Source organism: Oncorhynchus mykiss, chromosome 8 (assembly GCF_057628025.1).
Source record: "Oncorhynchus mykiss isolate SJ-2025 chromosome 8, ASM5762802v1, whole genome shotgun sequence".
Taxonomy (NCBI): Eukaryota; Metazoa; Chordata; class Actinopteri; order Salmoniformes; family Salmonidae; genus Oncorhynchus; species Oncorhynchus mykiss.
In genome coordinates, this window is record NC_143029.1 from 18,399,326 (window position 1) to 18,422,370 (window position 23,045).

The following is a 23,045-nucleotide window of genomic DNA, read 5'->3' on the forward strand; positions in this document are numbered from 1 at the left end:
TTTTTTTCTACAAGTAGAGTTGGCCTGGGCTACAGTTTATTGATACAGTCATAGACTGATTTGTACTGTTTCAAGGCATTGTTAATGATGGTTGATGAGTATTACAATATAATTAGTAGAGCATACACTGTAATGAGGTAGGTATATAAGTAGATAGAATGTGTGGGTGGAATATTAAGTTACAGACAATATTGAAAATTCTTTTGAATTAGATTTCAGATTCTTGGCGACAGGGGACTCCTACAGGACCATCAGATTCAGCTTTGGAGTTGGATGGTCCACGGTGGCAGGCATTGTCCCCTCTGTGGCACAAACCATTTGGGACTGTCTTGTAGGTGAATACATGCCTGTCACCAAGGAGGAAGACTGGAGGGCCATTGTTGCCGAGTTCCTGGAGAGGTGGAATTTCCACAACTGTCTTGGCTCCATTGCCGGGAAACATGTAGTAATCCAGGCTCCACCGTGCTCAGGTTCGCAAGGGTACATATTGCGGGCGGCAGGTAGCCTAGTGGTTAGAGCGTTGGGCCAGTAACCAAAAGGTAGCTAGATTGAATCCCCGAGCTGATAAGGTAAACATCTGTCTTCTGCCCCTGAACAAAGCAGTTACACCACTGTTCCTAGGCAGTCATTGTAAATAAGAATTTGTTCTTAAGTGACTTGCCCCATTAAATTACAAAAAATAAAAATTCAGTTGTGCTGTTGTAGATTTTTTTTAAATATTATTTGACCTTTTTTAACCAGGTAGGCCAGTTGAGAACAAGTTCTCATTTACAACTGCGACCTGGTCAAGATAAAGCAAAAGCAGTGCGACAAAAACACCACAGAGTTACACAAACAAACGTACAGTCAATAACACGATAGAAAAATCTATGTACAGTGTGTGCAAATGTAGAAGAGTAGGGAGGTAAGGCAATAGATAGACCATAGAGGCTAAATCATTACAATTTAGCATTAACACTGAAGGGATAGATGTGCAGATGATGATGTGCAAGTAGAGATACTGGGGTGAAAAAGAGCAAGAGGGTAAGTAATAATATGGGGATGAGATAGTTGGGTATGCTATTTACAGATTGGCTGTGTACAGGTACAGTGATGGGTAAGCTGCTCTGACAGCTGATGCTTAAAGTTAGAGAGGGAGATATAAGACTCCAGCTTCAGTGATTTCTGCAATTCGTTCCAGTCATTGACAGCAGAGAACTGGAAGGAAAGGCGGCCAAAGGAAGTGTTGGCTTTGGAGATGACCAGGGAAATATACCTGCTGGAGCACATGCTACAGGTGGGTGTTGCTATGGTGTCCAGTGAGCTGAGATAAGGTGGGGCTTTACTTAGCAAAGACTTATAGATGACCTGGAGCCAGTGGGTTTGGTTACGAATATGTAGTGAGGACCATCCAACGAGAGCTTACAGGTCACAGTGGTGGGTAGTGTATGGGGCTTTGGTGACAAAATGGATGGCACTGTGATAGACTATATCCAGTTTGCTGAGTAGAGTGTTGGAGGCTATTTTGTAAATGGCATTGCCGAAGTTAAGGATCGGTAGGATAGTCAGTTTTACGAGGGTATGTTTGGGAGCATGAGTGAAGGAGGCTTTGTTGCAAAATAGGAAACTGATTCTAGATTTAACTTTGAATTGGAGATACTTAATGTGAGTCTGGAAGGAGAGTTTACAGTCTAACCAGACACCTAGGTATTTGTAGTTGTCCACATATTCTAAGTCAGAACCGTCCAGAGTAGTGATGCTAGTCGGGCGGGAGGGTGCGGGCAGAAATCGGTTGAAGAGCACGCACTTAGTTTTACTAGCATTTAAAAGCGGTTGGAGGCCACGGAAGGAGTGTTGTATGGCGTTGAAGCTCGTTTGGGGGTTTGTTAGCAGTGTCCAAAGAGGGGCCAGATGTATACAGAATGGTGTCGTCTGCGTAGAGGTGGATCAGAGAATCAACACCAGCAAGAGCGACATCATTGATATATTCAGAGAAAAAGAGTCGGCCCGAGAACTGAACCCTGTGGCACCCCCATAGAGACTGCCAAAGGTCAGGACAACACGCCCTCGATTTGACACACTGAATTCTATCTGAGAAGTAGTTGGTGAACTAGGCGAGACAGTCATTAGAGATGCCTAGGCTATTGAGTCTGCCGGTAAGAATGCGGTGATTGACAGAGTCGAAAGCCTTGGCCAGGTCGATGAAGACGGCTGCACAGTACTGTCTTTTATCGATGGCGGTTATGATATTTTTTAAGATTTTAGGCTGAGGTGCACCCTTGACCAGCTCGGAAACCAGATTGCATAGTGGAGAAGGTACGATAGGATTCGAAATGGACGGTGATCTGTTTGTTAATTTGGCTTTCAAAGATTTTAGAAAGGCAGGGCAGGATGGATATAGGTCTATAACAGTTTGGGTCTAGAGTGTCTCCCCCTTTGAAATAAGACAATCATTAACCAAAACAGCAGTAGACAAGGCATATTGACATTAGGAAAAGGCATGTGTAGCAGAGTGATGGGCCTCTGGGGGACATCGCAACGGAAGAGCCTGTAGAAACCCCCTCGGACCGTTATGTCGGCAGACCAGTCGTGATGGATCGGCGGGGCTCCGTGTCGGCAGTAAAGGAGCCCAGGCCAATTGGCAAAAGAGGCATTGTAGCCCAGGAAATGGCCAATGGATCTCTGCTGCTAGCCGAGAGATGGTTTAAGCTCGAGGCTAGCTCCAGGCTAACTGGTGCTTGCGTCGGGACAGAGACATTATCCAGGAGTAGCCACTCCGATAGCAGCTTGCTAGCAGCGATGATCCGGTGTAAAGGTTCAGAGCTTACAGTAGGAATCCGGAGATGTGGTAGAGAAAAAGCAGTCTACCACATCTGTGCAGACTGGCAGGAATTGACCGGGCTGAGGCTGGCTGATGTCCGAGTTAACGGTGATGACCTCTAGCAGTGGTTAACTGACTACTAGCTAGTAAGCTGGCTAGCTTCTGATGGGGGTTCCGGTTCTAAAGTATGCCACTAACCTGAGGTGGCAGGTAGCCTAGTGGTTAGAGTGTTGGACTAGAAACCAAAAGGTTGCAAGATCGAATCCCTGAGCTGACAAGGTACAAATCGGTTGTTCTGCCCCTGAACAAGGCAGTTAACCCATTGTTCCTAGGCCGTCATTGAAAATAAGAATTTGTTCTTAACTTCCTTGCCAAGTTAAATGAAGAAAAAAATAAGTATAACAAAATAGCAGATCTGTACCACATTGGGTGAGGCGGGAGAGTATGTTCAATCTGTAGATGGAAATTGAGATTAAAAATATAGATTAAATATATATGAAGAAAACACTATATACACGGGACAAGACAAAAACAGACATCTGACTGTTACATTATGTTGGAATTAGGTAGTTGCCTTCTACCGTTTCTGTGCCAATCGATGTCGGTGCTTACGGGAAGTGATGGTGGGACTCTGCCTTTGGCCAGGCAGGATGGCACATTGGAGATTCCACTCCCTCGTCGGTGACAAGGCCTTCCCTTGAGACCCAACCTCATGAGACAGGACGCCAGCTGTCATTGCCAAAGCCTATAAGGATCTTTAACAAACAATTATCCAGGGCAAGGTTAGTTGTTAAATGCACCTTTGGGATTCTGGCAGCCCGGTGGAGAATGTATCGGAGAGTGCTTGCTCTCAGCCCCTCAAATATCGATGCCTGCGTGAAGGCCACATGTGTTCTCCACAACTACCTGCCGAGGTCATTCCAGGAGCCGTTCCAGATGGAGACAGGCACGCCAAATGGTCACCTACCTGATGTCACCAGGGCAGGTGCCAACATGCCCCCAGACAGGCACTCCAGGTGAGGGAGAAGCTGACCACCTACTTGTCATCACCAGCAGGTGAAGTCCCATGGCAGTATGCCGTGGAGTGAAACAGCTCTTTCTAGAGCCCCTTAACACTAAGGTTATTTTAAGAACCATCAACCATTGTCCATAAAATAGCATTTTTCCCTAATTATTTTATGTCTCCTTGTCTCTTTTCATTTGGAAGTTATATTTAAGTGAAATTTGGGAGTAAAGCTGTGTGCATGTAAAAATACAAAAAATTATGTGTAGCCTGTAATCTGTAAGAGAACAACAAGAGCATGTATTTTTGGCACAACTGCAGACCGATACAGGGACTACTCATAAAGCCTAGACATAGTAGGGGAACTTCAGACATGGCCATAAAGAGCGAGAGGGCAGGGCACTGGAGATCTGAGGTTCAGAAAGGAGTGGAGGAGACGTGTGTGTCTGAAAAAACTAAAAGTGAATGTGTAGCCACAATACAGGTAAACACACATTTCACCTTTAGTCTTGTAAAAGAAAAACAAGAGCATCTGAATTCTCCAGTGTGTCAGTTTCAATTCAGTCAATTTTCTTGCAATCTATGTGCAACTAATAATGAATGATATCCTAAGTATTGAGAAAGTACTAACAAGGACATAGTAAGTGGAATAAGGACAGTTGGAAAATCCCATTGGAGGAGAAGGACAAAACAAAAAGTAGACAACTCCTCTTCCTGTCCTTCCTGTGAGCTTGTCGGCTACATTGACTCCAACTCTGGAGGGGAAGAGAAAAACAACACATACAAGCATTACATAATATAACACCATAAAACGTGAGATTTATGTTAACTAAATACTGCTAGTAAAGTGTACTTAGTGGCATAAATAGTGGAACAGTGTGTTAAAGTTGGTAATTCTTGCTGTTTACTCATGGGATTTGTATTTCAGATCAGAAGATGAATATGACAGGCAAATATTTAGACAGCAAACTGTTTTAGGATATTTTCTAACCCAGAAACAACAGCTATATATTTGCCTCATATTAATCATTTGATCTGAAATACCAATTAGCCTGTGACGTAGAAGTCCGTCACTGGCCGCGGGCAGCATTTGGTTCTTTGACGCACACACGCATACATTCATCACTCCTCCCTGCTCCATTATCAGATAAGGTAACAATGTGGGTCGACACACAAGTTAACTTCTCTGTCTTAGTACATACATTTCACACTTATGGCCATGTTCATATTTAATATAAGTAATTTGTATTATACTTATCTATGTTGTGGATGAGCACGTTTGTTTGTTTGTTCTGTTCCTCTCTCTATCTCTGTAGCTTCCAGGTATGCTGGATAAGGACCCGAGCAAAAGGAATTGGGCTGACTTTGTAGTGCCTGTCCCAAATGGATCATTAATGTCAATGTGCATATTGAAAGACACTGTCAGTAGTGATATAATGTTGTAAATGTTTTGTGGTGATATTTAAAAACATGTTGCAATGTATATCCTTTAGTATGTTTAGTTAATGGAAAATGTAGGTTTGACGAAGTAATTGCTTAATTAATTAGGGTTAATTGTTCTGAGGGGAGGGGCTAGCCCTACAAAAGGAGCCTCTCTTTCAGTTCATGGAGAGGCCATTTTGGATTGAGCTGTGAATGGGGCAGCAGTGTGTTTAGCTGTCCCATAAGGTATACGTTTGATGGTAGTATTGTGTAAATAAACACCCTTGCACAGAATAACTTTTGCGACTCTGCCATCTATTTTGATAGAGGTTAGGTTTTCCAGTATAGCCTTCTGGCCTACCCTACGTGACATGGCCGACATGAGTATACTGTAAAAATGACCTACTTCATCTTTTGCAATTCTTATGACACTACCTGTGGTGTGGAGAAAAAAAACATACCATTGAACTTGGCATCGAAAAGCAGCTGATGAATTTTAACCTTGACTGCTGCTTTTCTTTGCTGATGCAGCCTCTTCAGGGTTGGCACCAGGCTCATGGCAAAGAGGGTCTCTTCATCCTTCCTGTGAGCATCAGGATTGGTTGCATCCCTCTCGACGGCTTGGAGGAGCCTCTGCTGAAATGAGTTGAGTGGATCTCGGGGCTGGTACCGCCAATGGCGCCTTGTGGGACGTTGTACCTCTTCGTTAGTCTCCATGTTTCTATCCTCATTACTCTCCTTGTTTGTCTCCACGGCCACATCCTGTTCAAGGTCCTCAGGGTTCACTTCCGTGAGGGTCATAATAATCTCAGGTGGTCATAGATCCAGAGGTGCTTCCTCCATTTCATCATCTTCCATGGCTGCACCGGTGGTGATCATACTTGTGGATGATGTAGACGTTATAGAGGGTCTCGCTGCACCGGTGATGGTCGCACTAGTAGATGACATAGAGGGTCTCACTGCACCGGTGATGGTCGCACTAGTAGATGACATAGAGGGTCTCGCTGCACCGGTGATGGTCGCACTACTAGATGACATAGAGGGGCTCGCTGCACCGGTGATGGTCGCACTAGTAGATGACATAGAGGGTCTCACTGCACCGGTGATGGTCGCACTAGTAGATGACAGAGGGTCTCGCTGCACCGGTGATGGTCGCACTACTAGATGACATAGAGGGGCTCGCTGCACCGGTGGAGGCGGTGGTCTCACTTGTAAATGACATAGAGGGTCTTGATGCACCAGTGGCGACAACACTTGTGGATGACGTAAGGGGTCTGGCTTTAAAATTGCCACTCGATGCCCCAGGCACAATAAATGTATCCAGAAAAGAAAGAATGTGGCAGAAGCGCCAAGGCTGCTGGCCTGAAGCTGCTGACCCAGACATATTCTCTTTCTCTGCCCTTCTCTCTCTCTCTCTCTGATACCTGTCCCTGAGTCCTCTCCACTTCTTCCTACAGTCTTCTTCTACATAGACATGAACATGATAAGCCAAACCATTACCGAACATACCTATAGTTTTTATATAGCTATCATGGACATGTCACCTACTGTACACACACGGTTATCTGACAATTATCAGTGGTACAGTAGTATCTACCATCTACCAATTACTATTTATACACACACTCTTTCAAACATGATTATTTGGGCAAGTTAACAGGGGTAGTAACTAGCATAATTTATATTATTTATTACACACACACATAAGCTAGGTTAGCTAGCTAACTAGCCACATTTAGCACAAGCTCACTATTAAACTGACCTGGCAATCCTACTATCGTGGACAGTTGTCTCCAAGCAGCATTTTTTGTGTTTATGTTCCTGTAGCTGTCAGAGGTTGTCAAAAAGACACGGTTTTGAGGATACTGCGAACATGATTCTCTCCATGTGTCCAACCGCATGTGACCATCTGCAAAAGATACCTGCATCAGTATAGTTGCCTATCTGCGCAAAATGTTATGCAGCATTGATGCCAGGATGCAGTCGGTGTGTTTATAGCGTAACGTTGGGGAGGTGCATCTGCAACAGTCAGACGCAGATGTGGTTTTCCAACACCAAGGCTCAATGCAACATGGTAGTGTTGCCATTGTTTCTAAAGTTTTTCTTTGTAATGTCGAAATAAACCTGCGCTGGCTGCAGGATGAATTTGATGAAGAGCAACTGCAGAAATTTGCAGTCAACTGCAGTCAACTTTATGACCTTTGATCACATGGTTCTTGTAAGATTCACAGTCATCATGTAGGCGCAAGTTGGACAATTTTTATCCCATAATGCAACGCACTTTGGAAGATGGCGACTAACGACAGTCACCGACTTGACAAAAGTTATCTGCTTGAACACGCCCAAAATCAATGACGAGTCTGCAGCCTCCAATGGCAATGGCCGTGTTCGAGAGGCTCAACAATGCAATGTAAATTGTGACTGACTGACTGATTTAAAAATAATAATGAGTTGTTACTTGTGATGCAAGGTGATTTGTTGATCAGTCAGTCAGCAGTCGACTGCAGTCGTGTTGATACTCTGGAACATAGCCATTGTATTTATCTCTCCGGAAACATGTGGGATGTTACAAAAGGCAAGGGGATGCATTGGAGGATTCCTCCAACAACCGGACAATATTGTACAATTTTAGTTAATCAAGTCTATGAATTATGTATCTATAGTTTGATATTGTTTATCAACCGCATCAGTGATATATCTGGTGTAGGTGCGCAGGATGCAGAATGTGCACAAAAGGTTTGTGCCAGAGGCTTCCCGGTGTGCCGTAGTACATGTAATAAATATACACGCTTTAGCCGAAGAGTGGAGAATTTCAAATGGGGGTCACACGTGCACGACACCAGAGCATACTGACAACATGCATATGGAAGGCTACCCAAAGATGCAAGTTGCCTAAAAGTGTTATTTATAATATTAAATAATTAATCACATTTTTAATAAAAGCTATTCATCCTATTCAATTGAGTCATTGAATAAGATGAATTTAATCAAGTCTTGCTTAATGCCTACAGGTAAAGCAGTTCTTAAAAAGTTGTAGCCTTAATTAGTTAGGCTAGATAATTAAAGCTCCCTTGCAGTCTTTTTCTTTTTTAAATCATCAATGCATGTCTAGTAAATCACTGTGTGTATGTGTTTATTTAATGAAAATAACTCGAAAATATATTGTCATAATTCATTTCACTGGGCCTCTATTGGCCATTGAAATCCTGAGGCTGGTTGTGTGGGTTAGGATAACTAACTTGGCAGGTTAGGATAATTAACATGGCAGGTTAGGAAAATTAGGTTAAGGTTAGGAAAAGGGTTAGACTTAGGTACAATGCTATGGTTGTCAATAACTTGTCCCTGGCTGAAAGAAACAACCAATGACGAGCATCAATGGGTGATGTCAAGACACGCTGTTATCAGAAAACGCACCTAATTGTGGTCTGTAATTACACCCTTCTCAAAACAGGTAGGCTATTATTGCCTGTAGGTGGTGAAATATAAGTTAACACCCTGGACGGGAATCACTCAAAGTGCACACAGGCAGAGAGGAAGAGGCGAAGCGAGAGGTTTTACTCAGCCCAGAACCTGTCAACAAAAAAAATAATCACAGGAAGTTAGGAATTGTATGGAGGTCTGTCAAACATTTTTATTGCTCCTTTATTTAACCAGGTAAGCCAGTTGTGTTCAAGTTCTCATTTACTTTGCTACATTAGGCTTATTTTATCAAATATAAGTTTCGTACTGGTTAGGTTGTTATGAATGCAATGATATAAAAGGCCACACATGGCATTTCAGCAGAAACCAAAACTGGATGGTCTTCAGAGATAGATGGGAGGGGTTGAGGGTAGGCTGGGAGTAAAAACAAACAAAGATAACTAATGTAAAATATACTGTCCGTTATATGTATATAGTATGTATATGCTGGAAGTGGAAGCCTAAGTATTGTTTTCCATTAGTTTACTCCAATTAGGGGAGGGGGAGGGGTATATTTAAAATAATATATTTACAAATAAAAAATATTTTGGGGATTGGAAATGATGCAGACAATGACATTGATAGAAGCTACAATCTATCTGCAATATTAAATAAATAGTAATATATTTATTTAACCTTAACCCTTTTCCTAACCTTAACCTCAGTCTCCTAACCTGCCACGCTATTTTACTTAGCCTGACATGTTAGTTATCCTAACCTGAGACGTTAGTTATTCTAACCTGCCACGTTAATTATCCTAACATGCTATGTAAACAAATAAGGGCTGCATTCAGTACGTTTTTACGTTCTGGAACACACAGGTACAGACACATGCATAAGCACACACACACACACGTACATTGTAATATTGTTGTATAGTGAGTGGTATTATACATTTTGTATTGTAGATATGTAGTGGTGTAATAAGTGATGAATATGATGTACTGTTTTATATTTTGTTGTATGTGTGATGTAAGTGCCTTAATGTGATTGGACCCCAGCTGCTGTAATGGGGATACCGAATAAATATAAATACAATTGAACAGACATGGTGCTGTACTGAACGACCAGTTGAAAACCTGAGAGGGGTTGGGTATCGCTGTCAGCATGGCCACTGCCCATTAAATACGTTACTCGTTACTTCAAGCGACACCCACCAAACCAGAAGAAACGTACCTCTCAGTCTGTTCAAGAACGTACACGAACGTTTTGTGGAACCATGTAGTCCAGTACAAACCGTTCCGCAACGCAGAAAAAGTTCAAGCGACCTGAATGCACATCATGTATGTCGAGAAACCATCAGTTTCCATAACACTGGAACTGACCAATGGCAGGTATCAATTGGCGTTTACTGCTATGAGGGAACACCCACACAAAGAAACGCCTGGAATTTCGGTCTGCAATTACACAATTTTCCCCAGGTGAATGAGACATAAAGGTAACCAGGAAACACTGTGACGCGGTGAGTTGGCCTCGGGCAATAAATCATTTTATTTTACTGCTAGTCGGTGTACTAAATTGTATTCCAGTCCAAAGACCAGGTTTGACAAGTGTTTGGGAAATGAGTCAAACTTTCTAGGATCCAATTCATGATGTGAGAAAATTCATTCGAACCGCAATGGAATATGAGCGCAAAAAACTTTTGACATTTTATTTGATCACAAAATGATTTAGTGCGATTAACCCGGGAGTCTTCACAATGGAAATTCGAGAGAAGTGTTTTTTGTGTTGTCAGACTGTTTTCCCGTGTTTTAATAAACCACGGTCAGATTCAGAGTCGGTGACTGTTAAGAGAGAAATCGTTGTGATTAAAAATGATCACGCGCAGGGTCCCAAAAACAGGGCTTTGCCACCTATACGCCTTGAGAAACCGGGATACGTTTATATCGCTCTCTATGATTATACCGCCCGAACGGAGGAGGACTTGAGCTTCAATGCTGGGGACAAGTTAGAAGCTTTGGATAAAAGTGCTGGCGATTGGTGGTACGCAAAAGCGCTCACTGGAATTTCAGCTGCCAAGAAGGGTTACATTCCAGCCAATTATGTGGCACCTGTGGAGAGTCTGGACGCTGAGCCGTAAGTAGCGTACAGTCACACAATTATGCACTGGATGAATTGTTCTGTTGAAATGCTTGACATACTGTATTGTAGTAGGCTATAGTAGACTAGAACAGCAACCGGTAAAGTTTGAAGAATGACGGTGTTTCTATGGCTTCATTCAAAGAAGTGAAGAGAACTAAATAGGCTACAGAAAAGTACATTGTATCATTCTTCAGTTATACAGTAGGGTAGCCTATTCAAATTCAGTCGACATCTCTAAATCATCTTTACTTATTATGGATATTGGGTTACTTGTTGCCAGAATAAAAGCAGCATTGGCATAGACTCCCTCACAGACTTGATGCATGTTCCAAAGGGGCTTATTTACCCTTGGTCCTACTGATCACTTTACCATAATATTTTTGAAGGGGACACTATCGTACACACTTCTGTTGTGGTTATTTGATTAACCACCATAACTGACCTGTTGTTATCCCTTAAACAACTGGACCATTCCAAGATGGATTTGGCAAATATTTGCATACATTCACAGTTAATGAGCATGTTCTAGACTCTAGATACCTTGGTACATTCTGGTGCGTTTATATTATGGCCATTGAAATAATTGCTACGGCCAGAGTTGTGGAATATGATGAGTCACAATGTTGGTGGTTTATGGATTAATGTCTGTGCTTTATGGATTCATATGATCTAGTTTTAGGTAAGGCCTCAGATTTGGATGACTACTCCTTAACAAACACATGATATGACTAACCAGCTGGTGACAGGCTACAGTAATGTAATTGTTTTGAAAATGGTAAAGCACTAGTTTGGTTTAATGCAGGTCTACTTTGGATATTGTGAACAGATTTGGTCAATAGGCAAATGCCACGCTATTGGTGCCGTTGCATGTGTGTAGACCTAAGTGGGAGGTCAAACTGGTTAATGATTGTCAATGACCAGGAAGTACAATGGATTAGTTAATAATTCCCCAGATCACAGAGGAAAATGCATCTGTAAAATGCAGCGGTCCAACCCTAAAAATATGAATAGTTCATGTAGCCGTTTCATACTGTGTTTACAACTGTGTGTAGCATCAAAACACCATACAAGTGTACTGGCTAAATATAGAAAGAAACTGGTTTAGCAAGGCAATTGCACTTGGCATGACTTGACCGAGAGTAAAAAAAACGTCACTTTGTCGAAACCAAACATGTGGTGAATGTTTTGGTTACACTTTGGAATCATGGAACAGGTACCATTCATAACTAAATTAGCTTTTCAAGAGGAAAATAATTTAGCTTACGATACCCTATTTATCAATGCCTTTTTGAGACAAAATGATTCTTATGGAAATTAGGTGTCAATCTTCTGAACGACGTCAGTACTTTTGGCTGTGACTCACCCATGTTGTCGTCTTATCCTGTTGATCTTCCCCATGAAACTGCTTTCCGTTCAGCTGCAATCACGTTTTTCCATATTTTTTTTCACACTGTCTCTGACTGAAAAAATCTTGAGGGTTTTGTCTGGATAATTAGGAGTAATTTCCCTGAAGTATCACAGTGTGGCTCATATACACTTTACGTAACCTGATTAACTTGATTAGCGGATGTGTAGAGTACGGTACCAATGCAGCTGTTAAAAAAATAAATAATAATAATAAATGTTTAAATGTCTATCAAATAATTTCAGGGTAACAATTAAGTGCCTTACTGTGATGTGTTTTCTATTAATTGTTTTAAAAAATAACAGTAATTTCTCATGCAAGATTTTTGCTAGGACTCTCTGGGACTGGTCACAGTGGGGAGGGGAAAACTAGATGTTATTGGCAGAGGATTGGAACTTTTTTTCTTATTGATTGATTAACTAATTTACCGCCTGGTGATTTTAAAGTGTATTTTTTTTAAACGGATCCTTTATTTAATAGGCAAATCAGTTAAGAACAAATTCTTATTCACAATGACAAACTACTGTTCCTAGGCGAACTGCCTTGTTCAGGGGCAGAATGACAGATTTATTTTACCTTGTCAGCTTGGGGATTCGATCTAGCAACTGTTTGGTTACTGGCCCAATGCTCTAAGCATTAGGCTACCTGCCACCCCCAGTTATGGCCTATCTGGTGACATCACCAGGTAGGCCAAAACAGGCTGACATTTCAAGCTGCCTTTTCAAACAGCTCTTACACCAGAAATAGCATAATCATCAATTTCACAGTAATATTCCAACCTCCATAGTGTAGCGACGTATATGAAAACCACAGGTTTGACAGGACTGGGCCTTTAAGCTTATTGATTACATCCACATTGGCCATTTATTTTTTGATAGGATTCATATAATATTCAATGTAGTATGTTACATCCCATTTTGACCAAACCACTTTCTAACAATGGTTTAGACATGAGGAATCCAAAGAAATGGTCAAAAGCCTCCCACAGACCCTCCACATCCAAGTCAATGGCACCTAATATTAGCATGTTCATGAATCACACTTCCTGTTAAAATCATCCTAAAGTATCTAAAACTTGATTGTGTAACTCAATGATGTTACTTATAGATGATCTGGATATGAAGCATGTCAATGCTAATATATAGGTGTCAGGTAAACAACCAAGGCATGGGTTGCTGTCATACTTTGATACTGCTGTTGTGTTGTTTCTTCCTGTTCTGGTATACAGATGGTACTTTGCAGACACCAAGAGACTGGATGCTGAGAAGCTGCTTTTGTCAGAGGGGAACCAGCATGGAGCCTTCCTCATTAGACACTGTGAGAGTCAAAAAGGAGAGCTCTCACTCTCAGGTAAATCTCAGCCTCATGTCCTTGAACTTGTTGCATCTGCAAGAGACTACAGGTCAAACCTGTATACTACCATAGATGTACACAGATCAGTATACTCACAATGCTGGTATTAGGTTTAGAATGACTTTGTAATGTCTGTTTATTTTTTTCTGACTTATTGTTCAGGAATGCATTTTATGGTTTTATTGTGATATATCTATTTCTGTTACTGGTATGAGAACGGAACTCGATGCACAAAAAACACAAGTCGTTTCCTCATTCCTGAACAATCCCCAATTTGTTCTGTGTAAATCACAGTTTCTCATAGTCCACTCAAGTGATTGAAGGTTCAAGGTCTTAAAGTAAACAAGCGTATACCTCTGTTCTCAAAGAGACTGATAACATCACCTAGGACCACATGAGTCTAGCTGGCCATTCCCTGTCAGTCTGACAGAAACAGTCCCTTGATTATACATTAACAGTTGGCTGTAAACTTAGTCTCTGTAGAAGCAATAATGGCATAGCAACCTGATTACAGGAAAGTACAATTCTCTTCCTATCAGCCTCTACAGCCTTCCAACATTTCTCACTACAGTGCCTTCAGAAAGTATTCATACCCCTTGACTTATTCCACATTTAATTGTTGCAGCCCGAATTCAACATTTATTAAATTGTTTTTTTCTTCTCAAACAATAAACCATAATGACAAAGTGAAAACAAGTTTTTAGACATTTTTATTTTATTTTTTACATTTATTGAAAATGAAATACAGAAATATCAAATTTTACATGAGTATTCACACCCCTGAGTCAATACTTTGTAGAAGCACCTTTGGCAGTGATTACATTTGCACATTAATCTTTAAAAAAAATCTTCAAGCTCTGTCAAATTGGTTGTTGATCATTGCTAGACAACCATTTTCAGGTCTTGGCATATATTTTCAAGTAGATGTAAGTCAAAACTGTAACTCGGCCACTCAGAAACATTCACTGTCTTCTTGGTGAGCAGCTCGTGTGGATTTGGCCTTGTGTTTTGGGTTATTGTCCTGCTGAAGGGTGAGATCATCTATCCACTGTCTGGTGGAAAGCAGACTGAACTAGGTTTTCCTCTAGGATTTTGCCTGTGCGTAGCTCCTTTATGTTTATTTTTTCTATCTGGAAATATTCCCCAGCCCTTAACGTGTACAAGCAAACTCATAACATGATACAGTCACCACTGCTTGAAAATAAGGAGAGGTACTCAGTAATGTATTGGATTTGCTGCAAACATAACACTTTGTATTCAGGACCAAATGTTAATTGCTTTGCCACATTTGTTGCAGTATTACTTTAGTGCCTTGTTGCAAACAGGAAGCATGTTTTAGGATATTTTTTATTCTGTACAGGCTTCCTTTTCACTCTGTCAATTAGGTTACTATTGTGAAGTAACTATCGAAGCCTTTCATTTCTAACTGTTTTAAAGTCACCATTTGCCCCATTGTGAAATGACTGAGTGGTTTCCTTCCTCTCCGGCAACTTGAGTTGGGAAGGATGTGTGGATCTGTATACTGTATATATTTTTTTTCTACCAATGGGTGCCGTTCTTTGTGAGGCATTGGAAAACCTCCTAGGTCTTTGTGGTTGAATCTTTGTTTGAAATTCAGGGCTTGACTGCAGGACCTTAAAGATACATTTATGTGTGGGGTACAGAGATGAGGTAGTCAATCGTGTCGACTACCTCATCTCTGTACCCCACACATAAATGTGAGCCCATGCAATTTATGTGACTTGTTAAGCAAATTTTTACTCCTGAACTTACTTAGGTTTACTATATCACTTTGACATTATGGGGTATTGTTTGTAGGCCTTTGACACCCCCCCCCCCCCCCCCCAAAAAAAAAAGAAATCTAAACTTAATCCATTTTAAATTCAGGCTGAAACACAACAATGTGGAAAAAGTTAATGGGTGTGAATGATGTGTATGATGAAAATACCTGAGTTTTGGCTCAGGTACAGCAGACTATATAGCATCAATTTGTATTTTATATATATATATGAATGATACTTTGACTTCAAGCATCAATTTGTATAAAATAAATATATATATATATATATATATATATATATATATATATTTATTTATTTATTTATTTTATACAAATTGATGCTTGAAGTCAAAGTATCAATGTAATATCGTCCAAAGATATTGCCATTTTCTTCCCACCTCACTATTTCTAATGGTACATTCATTATGTAATGTTTGAATGTCCAGACAAAATACATAAGTTCAGTCAAATCACCCAAAATAGGGTTTATAATGTGGTCAGCCCTGTGTTAAGTAATTTATGTCATAACGGCCATGTACTGTACACATTTCAATATCATAATTTCCCTATTCATTTACAATTCGGCACAGATTAGCATGACCATAGTTGATTTTGCTGTCATCGTTTTCTCGTTTCAGTATTGTGCCCTTATGCTTTTGGATGTATCTTTCAGTATTGGACAGGGACAAAGTGAAGCACTACAAATTAAGGAAGGTGGATACTGGAGGCTACTATGTGTCAAGATCTAGGACCTTTCTGACTCTGAGGGAGTTAGTGGAACACTATTCCAAACTGGAGGATGGTCTCTGTGTGCGTTTGCTTGAACCATGTAAAAAGGTATTTACTTTCTTTTAACTATCATGTGACTGTGATTAAGCACATTTGTTTAGCAACCCTTTTGATCTGAATTCAAGAACCAAAACATTGCCTGGCAAATTTGCTAAAGATATCTAGTTGACAGAAACACCCTTCAAATATTGGGGATAATGCATTACCCTGAGAATTTTCAGTGTCAACCATGTACACTCACTTGCCAGTTTATTATGTACACCAATCTAGTACTTGGTCAGAGCCCCCCTTTGCCTCCAGAACAGCCTGAATTCTCCAGGCATTCTACAAGGTGTCGGAAACATTCCACAGGAATGTTGGTTCATGCTGAAGCAACGGCATCACACCGTTGCTGTAGATTAGACAGTGGTACATTCATGCTGCGAACACCCCGTTCCTTTTCATCCCAAAGATGCTTTATTGGGTTGAGGTCTGTGGGCTGCACAGGCCACTCAAGTAAACTGAACTCGCGCTCATGTTCCAGGTGATATTTTTCCACTCAATTGTCCAGTGTTGGAGTTCATGTGCCCACTGGAGCTGGTTTTCTTGTTTTTAGCTGATAGTAGTAAAGCCCCGTGTGGTCGTCTGGTGCAGTAGCCCATCTGTGACAAGGATCGATGAGTTGTGCATTCCAAGATGTTGTTCTCCACACCACTGTTGTACTGCTGCTTTATTTGTCTGTTTGTGGGTGTTTTTCGGTAAACACTGGGGCGCGGAAATCCCAGGAGGGCAGCCATCTTTGAGATACTGGATCCGGCCCACCTGGCACTGACGATCATATCATGCTCAGTCGCTTAGGTCATTCGTTTAGCCTATTTCTAACGTCCAATCGAACAGTAACTGAATTGCCTGTCTGTCTGCTTTATATAGCAGGCCACGTGACTCAGTCAGTAGGAGCGATCAATTTTCGTGAATGGGGTGGCATAACAAATAAACTGGCCGATGAGTGTTTAGCGCCATCAACCGTTCACGAAGGACAATAGAACAACAGTAATGTGGTTTTACTGAAATATAGAGAGGACAGTTTGTGAGGTCTGTTCTGACTCTTCTTATGGTATAAATGTTGCATCTCTCTCCTGTCAGACGGAGGCTCCTCAAACCCACGGTCTGTCCTACAACACAGCCGACCACTGGGAGATTGACCGGTCGTCTGTCAAACTGTTGAATAAACTGGGCGCTGGACAATTTGGAGAAGTCTATGAAGGCATCTGGAACGACACCACTTCAGTAGCAGTGAAGACCCTGAAACATGGTAAATGGCCTGTTTTGCACGAGCACTAGATTCAAACCCAGAAAATCACTATTTCAAATCCATGATTATCTTCCATTATTTTATTTATATATGCAGTTATTTATATATACAGTTGAAGTTTACATACACATAGGTTGGAGTCATTAAAACTAACATCATTTTAGAATAATGCTATACCCTAACAAAAGGGGTCTGAACATTTTCTGAAGGCACTGTATGTATGTGTGATAGATCTATACACACTACCGTTCAAAAGTTTGGGGTCTCTTAGAAATGTCCTTTGTTATTGAAAGAAAAGCAAAATAATTTGTCCATTAAAATAACATCAAATTGATCCGAAATACAGTGTAGACATTGTTAATGATGTTAATCATTATTGTAGCTGGAAACGGCTGATTTTTCTTTTTTTTAATGGAATGTCTACATAGCCATACAGAGGCCCATTTATTATGAAAAACAACTATTTAATCAAATCTAAGGTAAGATAAAATTACAGCCGGTGCTACTGTGCAGTACAACTCCTCATGTACATGTTATTCTCCTAGGCTCCATGGATGCTAAGGACTTCCTACAGGAGGCCCAGATCATGAAGAAACTGCGGCACCCCAAACTGATCCAGCTCTACGCTGTGTGTACTGTGGAGGAACCCATCTACATCATCACAGAGCTCATGAAGAATGGCAGTCTGCTGGACTACCTTCAGAGTAAGAACACTGTTGTATTGCATTATAACCTACCCACGTAAAAGCCCACCGCACCTTCCTTTTTAACAGGATGTTTAGATTAGAACACCATCTCAAATGTGCCTACTGTAGCAAGAGTTTAAATAAGGTGCAGAAGTTGAACTTTATGATGTGTGTTATGGGGAAGTGAAAGTTTGGCAACAATCAAAGTGATACTTCATGATTTTGGCAATGTTTTTTATTTTATTTCAATGTGGCCCTTTATCTACTTCTCCAGAGTCAGATGAACTTGTCGATACATAAAAATGGTATCTGCGTTTGAAGGAAGTTTCTAACTATCATTAGTGCAATGACTGGAAGTCTATGGGTATCTGCTAGTATACTAGTAAATACCTATAGACTTCCAGTCATTGCGCTATCTGTAGTTATCATTGGCTCATAAAACTACCTCTAACTTCCTTCATAATTGACACAGAGACGTATGACATGACATGTGACCACAGGACCATGTCTGGCTGATGTGTGCCATGCTATGGACTAGCAACACGTGTAAAATTTGAAGGAGATAATTCAAGCAACCTGCTTTGTGCCATCTCCTCTCCTTTAGCTGTGCTACACCACAAAATGCTGATCTTTGTGGTTTAGCATGATTGTAATGGGGTTTAACACTATTGCTACTGGGGCGGCAGGTAGCCTAGTGGTTAGTGTTTGACTAGTAAACGAAAGGTTGTAAAATCGAATCCCAGAGCTGACAAGGTAAAAATCTGTCATTCTGCCCCTGAACAAGGCAGCTAACCCACCGATGACGTGGATGTCGATTATGGCAGCCCCCCGCATCTCTGATTCAGAGGCGTTGGCTTAAATGCGGAGGCACATTTCAGTTGAATGCATTCAGTTATACAACTGACTAGGTATCCCCATTTCCCTTACATAATCACGTGCGTTTCATCATTGCTCTAAATGAGTGCATTGAATTCCATCTATATTTACCAGTTGCATTGCTAGATTATCTGATGTCCACTCGCGTGACAGATGCTGTGCCATTGCATGAAAGATTCAGTAACATTGCCTGTCAGAGTGACCCCCTTTTGAGGTGGTCATATGAAATTGACGTTGGTGCCCCTGAGACTGTCTGCATTGCATCCCCCATATTTCACCAGTCTTTTACGAACTCATTTTTTGGGAACTAAACTTCGTAAAAGTTTACAAGGAATCGCATAGTCATACTTTTGCTTACACACCCCTTTACGTTGAATATTTGTTTGTTATTCAAGTGAAAAACATCGAGACGTAGTACTATACAATTTTACGGTAGTACTCGTCTTAATGAGATGCCTGTTTTTTCTCATCCTGGTCCTTTCCTTCCCTCTGTTAAAAAGAAAAATGCTATTGCAACCTCTTTGCAATAAGGAATTGAGACCAAAAGCTTGAAGATTCAAGTGTTTAATACCAAGGGTACAGTCAGCTGAGTGCATACATTTAGAAAGTTCACAACACATTTTATACTCTCCCCTTGTAGGCATCACCTCTCCAGCTATGCATTTTATGACCCCTGTGAATTTCCCTCCTTTCCCCTCTGGAATGTCCATGGTCCTCTCTTTGTTTAGCCAGAATCACACCCTGTCCTTCTGTTCTGGGCCTGACCCTGCTCTCTGATCCTAGGCAATTTCCTCTTATCTGATTAGGTCATTTGTTTTTCTTCTAAATTAGCATACACACAGTTCCATGGCCTAAACTCCATTCATACTCACAGTAATCATTCACTACACAGGATACAAACTAACTACAGTTTAACTTGAAACATGTTATGTTTTGACAGAATCCAATAGCTCTTCCTCCAAGGACATGGGTATGAAGCTTGGTGTCTCGGAGCAGATAGAGATGGCTGCTCAGGTGGCTTCTGGGATGGCCTACCTGGAGCAGCAGAACTACATCCACAGAGACCTGGCGGCACGCAACGTTCTGGTGGGAGAAAACAACGTCTGCAAGGTGGCTGACTTCGGACTCGCCAGAGTCTTCATGGTCGGTATCTCTTTATTTTTCTAAGAAAAACAAGGAGGGACTTGACTGTTTGTCAACCTTAGTAGCACTAAGGTGTTACTCAAGACCAGTCTCAATGTAATATTTTTTTTGTTTGTTTTGTTGCCATTTTAGATGGAGAGTGAGAATGTGTATGAAGCCAAAGAGGGCACCAAGTTTCCTGTGAAATGGACCGCCCCTGAAGCCATCCATGGCAACAAGTTCACCATCAAGTCTGATGTGTGGTCCTTTGGCATTCTGCTGTATGAGATCATGACCTTCGGTCAGATGCCCTATGCAAGTAAGACATAATAACATGTTCATCTCTTTGGTAGGAAAGCTTATCAAATCAGTCAGTGTTAATCCTGTAATTTACTACCATGGAATGTTGTGAGTGAGGAGCATGCCCTCTGGTTAACAGTTAAAAATGTATCTGGCACCTGTTCATCACCTGGTACAACTTGCATGCAACCTGCCATTGCAGTTGATTGTCCAGAGTGTTTCCAGCCTAGACTGACCCAACATGTACTTTAGCAGTACTAGTGTATGTTTTTGCGTATCCTAGGTTTCATTGTGTGACATCAGTATCATAATAATTATCCCTTCTGTTACTGTTCCAGCCATGACCAACTACCAGGTGGTCCAACGTGTGCCCACGGGTTACAGGATGCCCTGCCCACCAAACTGTCCCAAGGTGATGTATGAGATCATGTCTGACTGCTGGAAGGACAATGAGAACGACAGACCCACCTTCGAAACCCTGCAGTGGAAGCTGGAGGACTTCTTTGACCTGGATGTGACCTCTTATGATGATGCCAACCGTTACTAGTACTGTGTTGTATTGAGTGTTCAATGATGCTCTCCTCATACTCGTAGCAAGAGTCAGCAGAGGAAAGTACAGTATGTCCACTGTCACAGGTAATTTAATGATATGCCTAAGATAAATGGCATTTCATTCTCCCAACAGTTAGTATCTAGAATACAGGTGCTATTGATTTTAGCATAGTTGAACTGTCTACTTCCTGATCACATTATGGTTGGATATGTATTTGTTAGGATTATATTATGAGGTTGAACACGTGTGACCACAAACGGTTTGATAAGAAAATGTTGTATGTGGAGGTTTTATTTGGCTGCTTGTGTATAGTTGTCGTGACTACGATGGGGAATCCTCTATTGTAACTGTTTGACACTCCCGCTAGTTTTGATTTGTTTGCCAATTTAATGCACTTTTTAAGTGGGTTTTACTGAGAGTGACATCTCATATCCAGCTAAACTCACTAGACACACTGGACGAAGTCAAAACCCTGTCCATGGCCCGGTCGGGCTTCCAGAACAGCCGCTGTTCTCAGGTGAGCCTGACGGAACTATCAAGCCGGGCAAACCGGTTCTGTGTTCACTCTGCATAGCAGTCATTCTTCCACTACACTGGTTGGCTGCCAAGTATTTATCAGGAGTCTCCTGTAAGGATGTGCTTGAGTCACGTTCACTAAGAAGTATTTGTTTTATCTACGTCTCTGAAGCATAGTGAGTGATTTGTTATCTCTGAGCACTTATCAATACACACACCATAGGAATGAGAGGATAATGTAGTTAGAATATGTTCACATAAATTGTAGATTTGATTCTGACTGGACAGAATTGGATTTGAATTCGATTGAACCTTACTGTGCAGTCACCAATGTCTATTGATGTCAGAGTGGGGATACTGTTATTCTGCAATAGGACCTGGAATTTAATAACCGGAAAGACTGCTTGCTCGCCACACCTCAGTGACCATGTTGATTTGAGTTATGAACTGGTATTTTATGGCTCAATGACTGAAAGTAAGTTTTTACACTGGACTTGTTTGATGAGACTGGAATTGTACAAGTGCTTGTTGATTATGGCTTGTTCTGATCATTTTGTTCAAATGTTTTAAAAACATTGCACAATGTCAGTGTACACTTGATCAGAAAAATGAAAATATTTCTTTAATTTTGTTCATTGTAAGATTAATTGAATGTTACGTTTGAAGCATAAGAATAATTTAAATTGAGCTATTTCATTTTTTTCATGACATTAGTTTTAATTATTAATCTGGGGTGAGTCTACGTAATACTATTAATAAACGGTAGCATCATTGTGTGCCATCCCTAGTTCTGAATAGCTGACTTAATTCAGTTAATAATCACTTAGAATTATTTGTTTAACATATGTTGCCAAATGATTTGGTCAAGGGACACTGAATCCTCTGATATTTTCTGTTTTCTAATAAATGATAGTTATAATCCAAAGTGATGGTCATTTCTATCTGATTCCTGAAGTGTAATTTACCATAACGGCCACACGATGGTGATAACATTCTCCTAGTGCTTAGAATAACTCTGCCATTGCCTTGCTGTGACATGAAATCAGTTGTAAATATGGCACATCTAGTTATTTGATAACCTATCTATAACTAAACCAAGCCATTTAAAGGATACTGAATAGCTCTCCATAATATAACAGGTTTCCAGTAGTCCTAAATATTGAATAGGTTTCCCTAGTGTTCATGCTGAAATCCCAGTTTGTATTAATTTGATCGAAACGGTCTGTGTGTGTGTGTGTTCCCTGCATAAAAAAATAGGGCTGCCGGAAGCCTCATAAATGCTCTGCGCATTCCAAATTGCACCCTATACAGTGTACAGGCTCTGGTCAAAGGTAGTTCACTATATAGGGAATATGGTGCCATTTGGGACACAGAGGCTGTCATTGCCACATTGACCCCAGTAACCTCTGACTCCTCATGAATATCCTATTCCATAGATTGTATTTGTAAATCGAAGAATGTATGATATCCATGTTATGACATCATATAGTTACAGCAAGTGGGGTATATACAGTGGGGCAAAAAAGTATTTAGTCAGCAACGAATTGTGCAAGTTCTCCCACTTAAAGATGAGAGGCCTATAATTTTTATCATAGGTACACTTCAACT

General features: G+C 41.0%; 1 protein-coding gene and 1 pseudogene across 1 annotated transcript; one reads left to right on the forward strand and one right to left on the reverse strand.

The window, feature by feature from the left end:
- Positions 1 to 4,541: 4,541 nt before the first annotated feature.
- LOC149981437 (uncharacterized) lies at positions 4,542 to 7,153 on the reverse strand (annotated as a pseudogene).
- Positions 7,154 to 9,842: 2,689 nt separating this feature from the next.
- LOC110529518 (tyrosine-protein kinase FRK) lies at positions 9,843 to 22,362 on the forward strand. Its single transcript, XM_021611762.3, has 8 exons — positions 9,843 to 10,760; positions 13,400 to 13,521; positions 15,978 to 16,141; positions 17,216 to 17,384; positions 17,930 to 18,088; positions 19,887 to 20,089; positions 20,222 to 20,387; positions 20,707 to 22,362. The coding sequence occupies exons 1-8, from the start codon at positions 10,384 to 10,386 to the stop codon at positions 20,913 to 20,915; spliced, it is 1,569 nt and encodes a 522-aa protein (XP_021467437.1). The 5' UTR covers positions 9,843 to 10,383; the 3' UTR covers positions 20,916 to 22,362.
- Positions 22,363 to 23,045: the final 683 nt, after the last annotated feature.

Bases quoted from the DNA above. Each gene is read 5' to 3' on its own strand.
- LOC110529518 (XM_021611762.3), top strand. From the start codon at position 10,384: ATGGAAATTCGAGAGAAGTGTTTTTTGTGTTGTCAGACTGTTTTCCCG. The intron at 18,089-19,886 runs GTAAGAACACTG...ATGTTTTGACAG, and splicing joins TCTGCTGGACTACCTTCAGA to AATCCAATAGCTCTTCCTCC. The intron at 20,090-20,221 runs GTCGGTATCTCT...TTGCCATTTTAG, and splicing joins GACTCGCCAGAGTCTTCATG to ATGGAGAGTGAGAATGTGTA.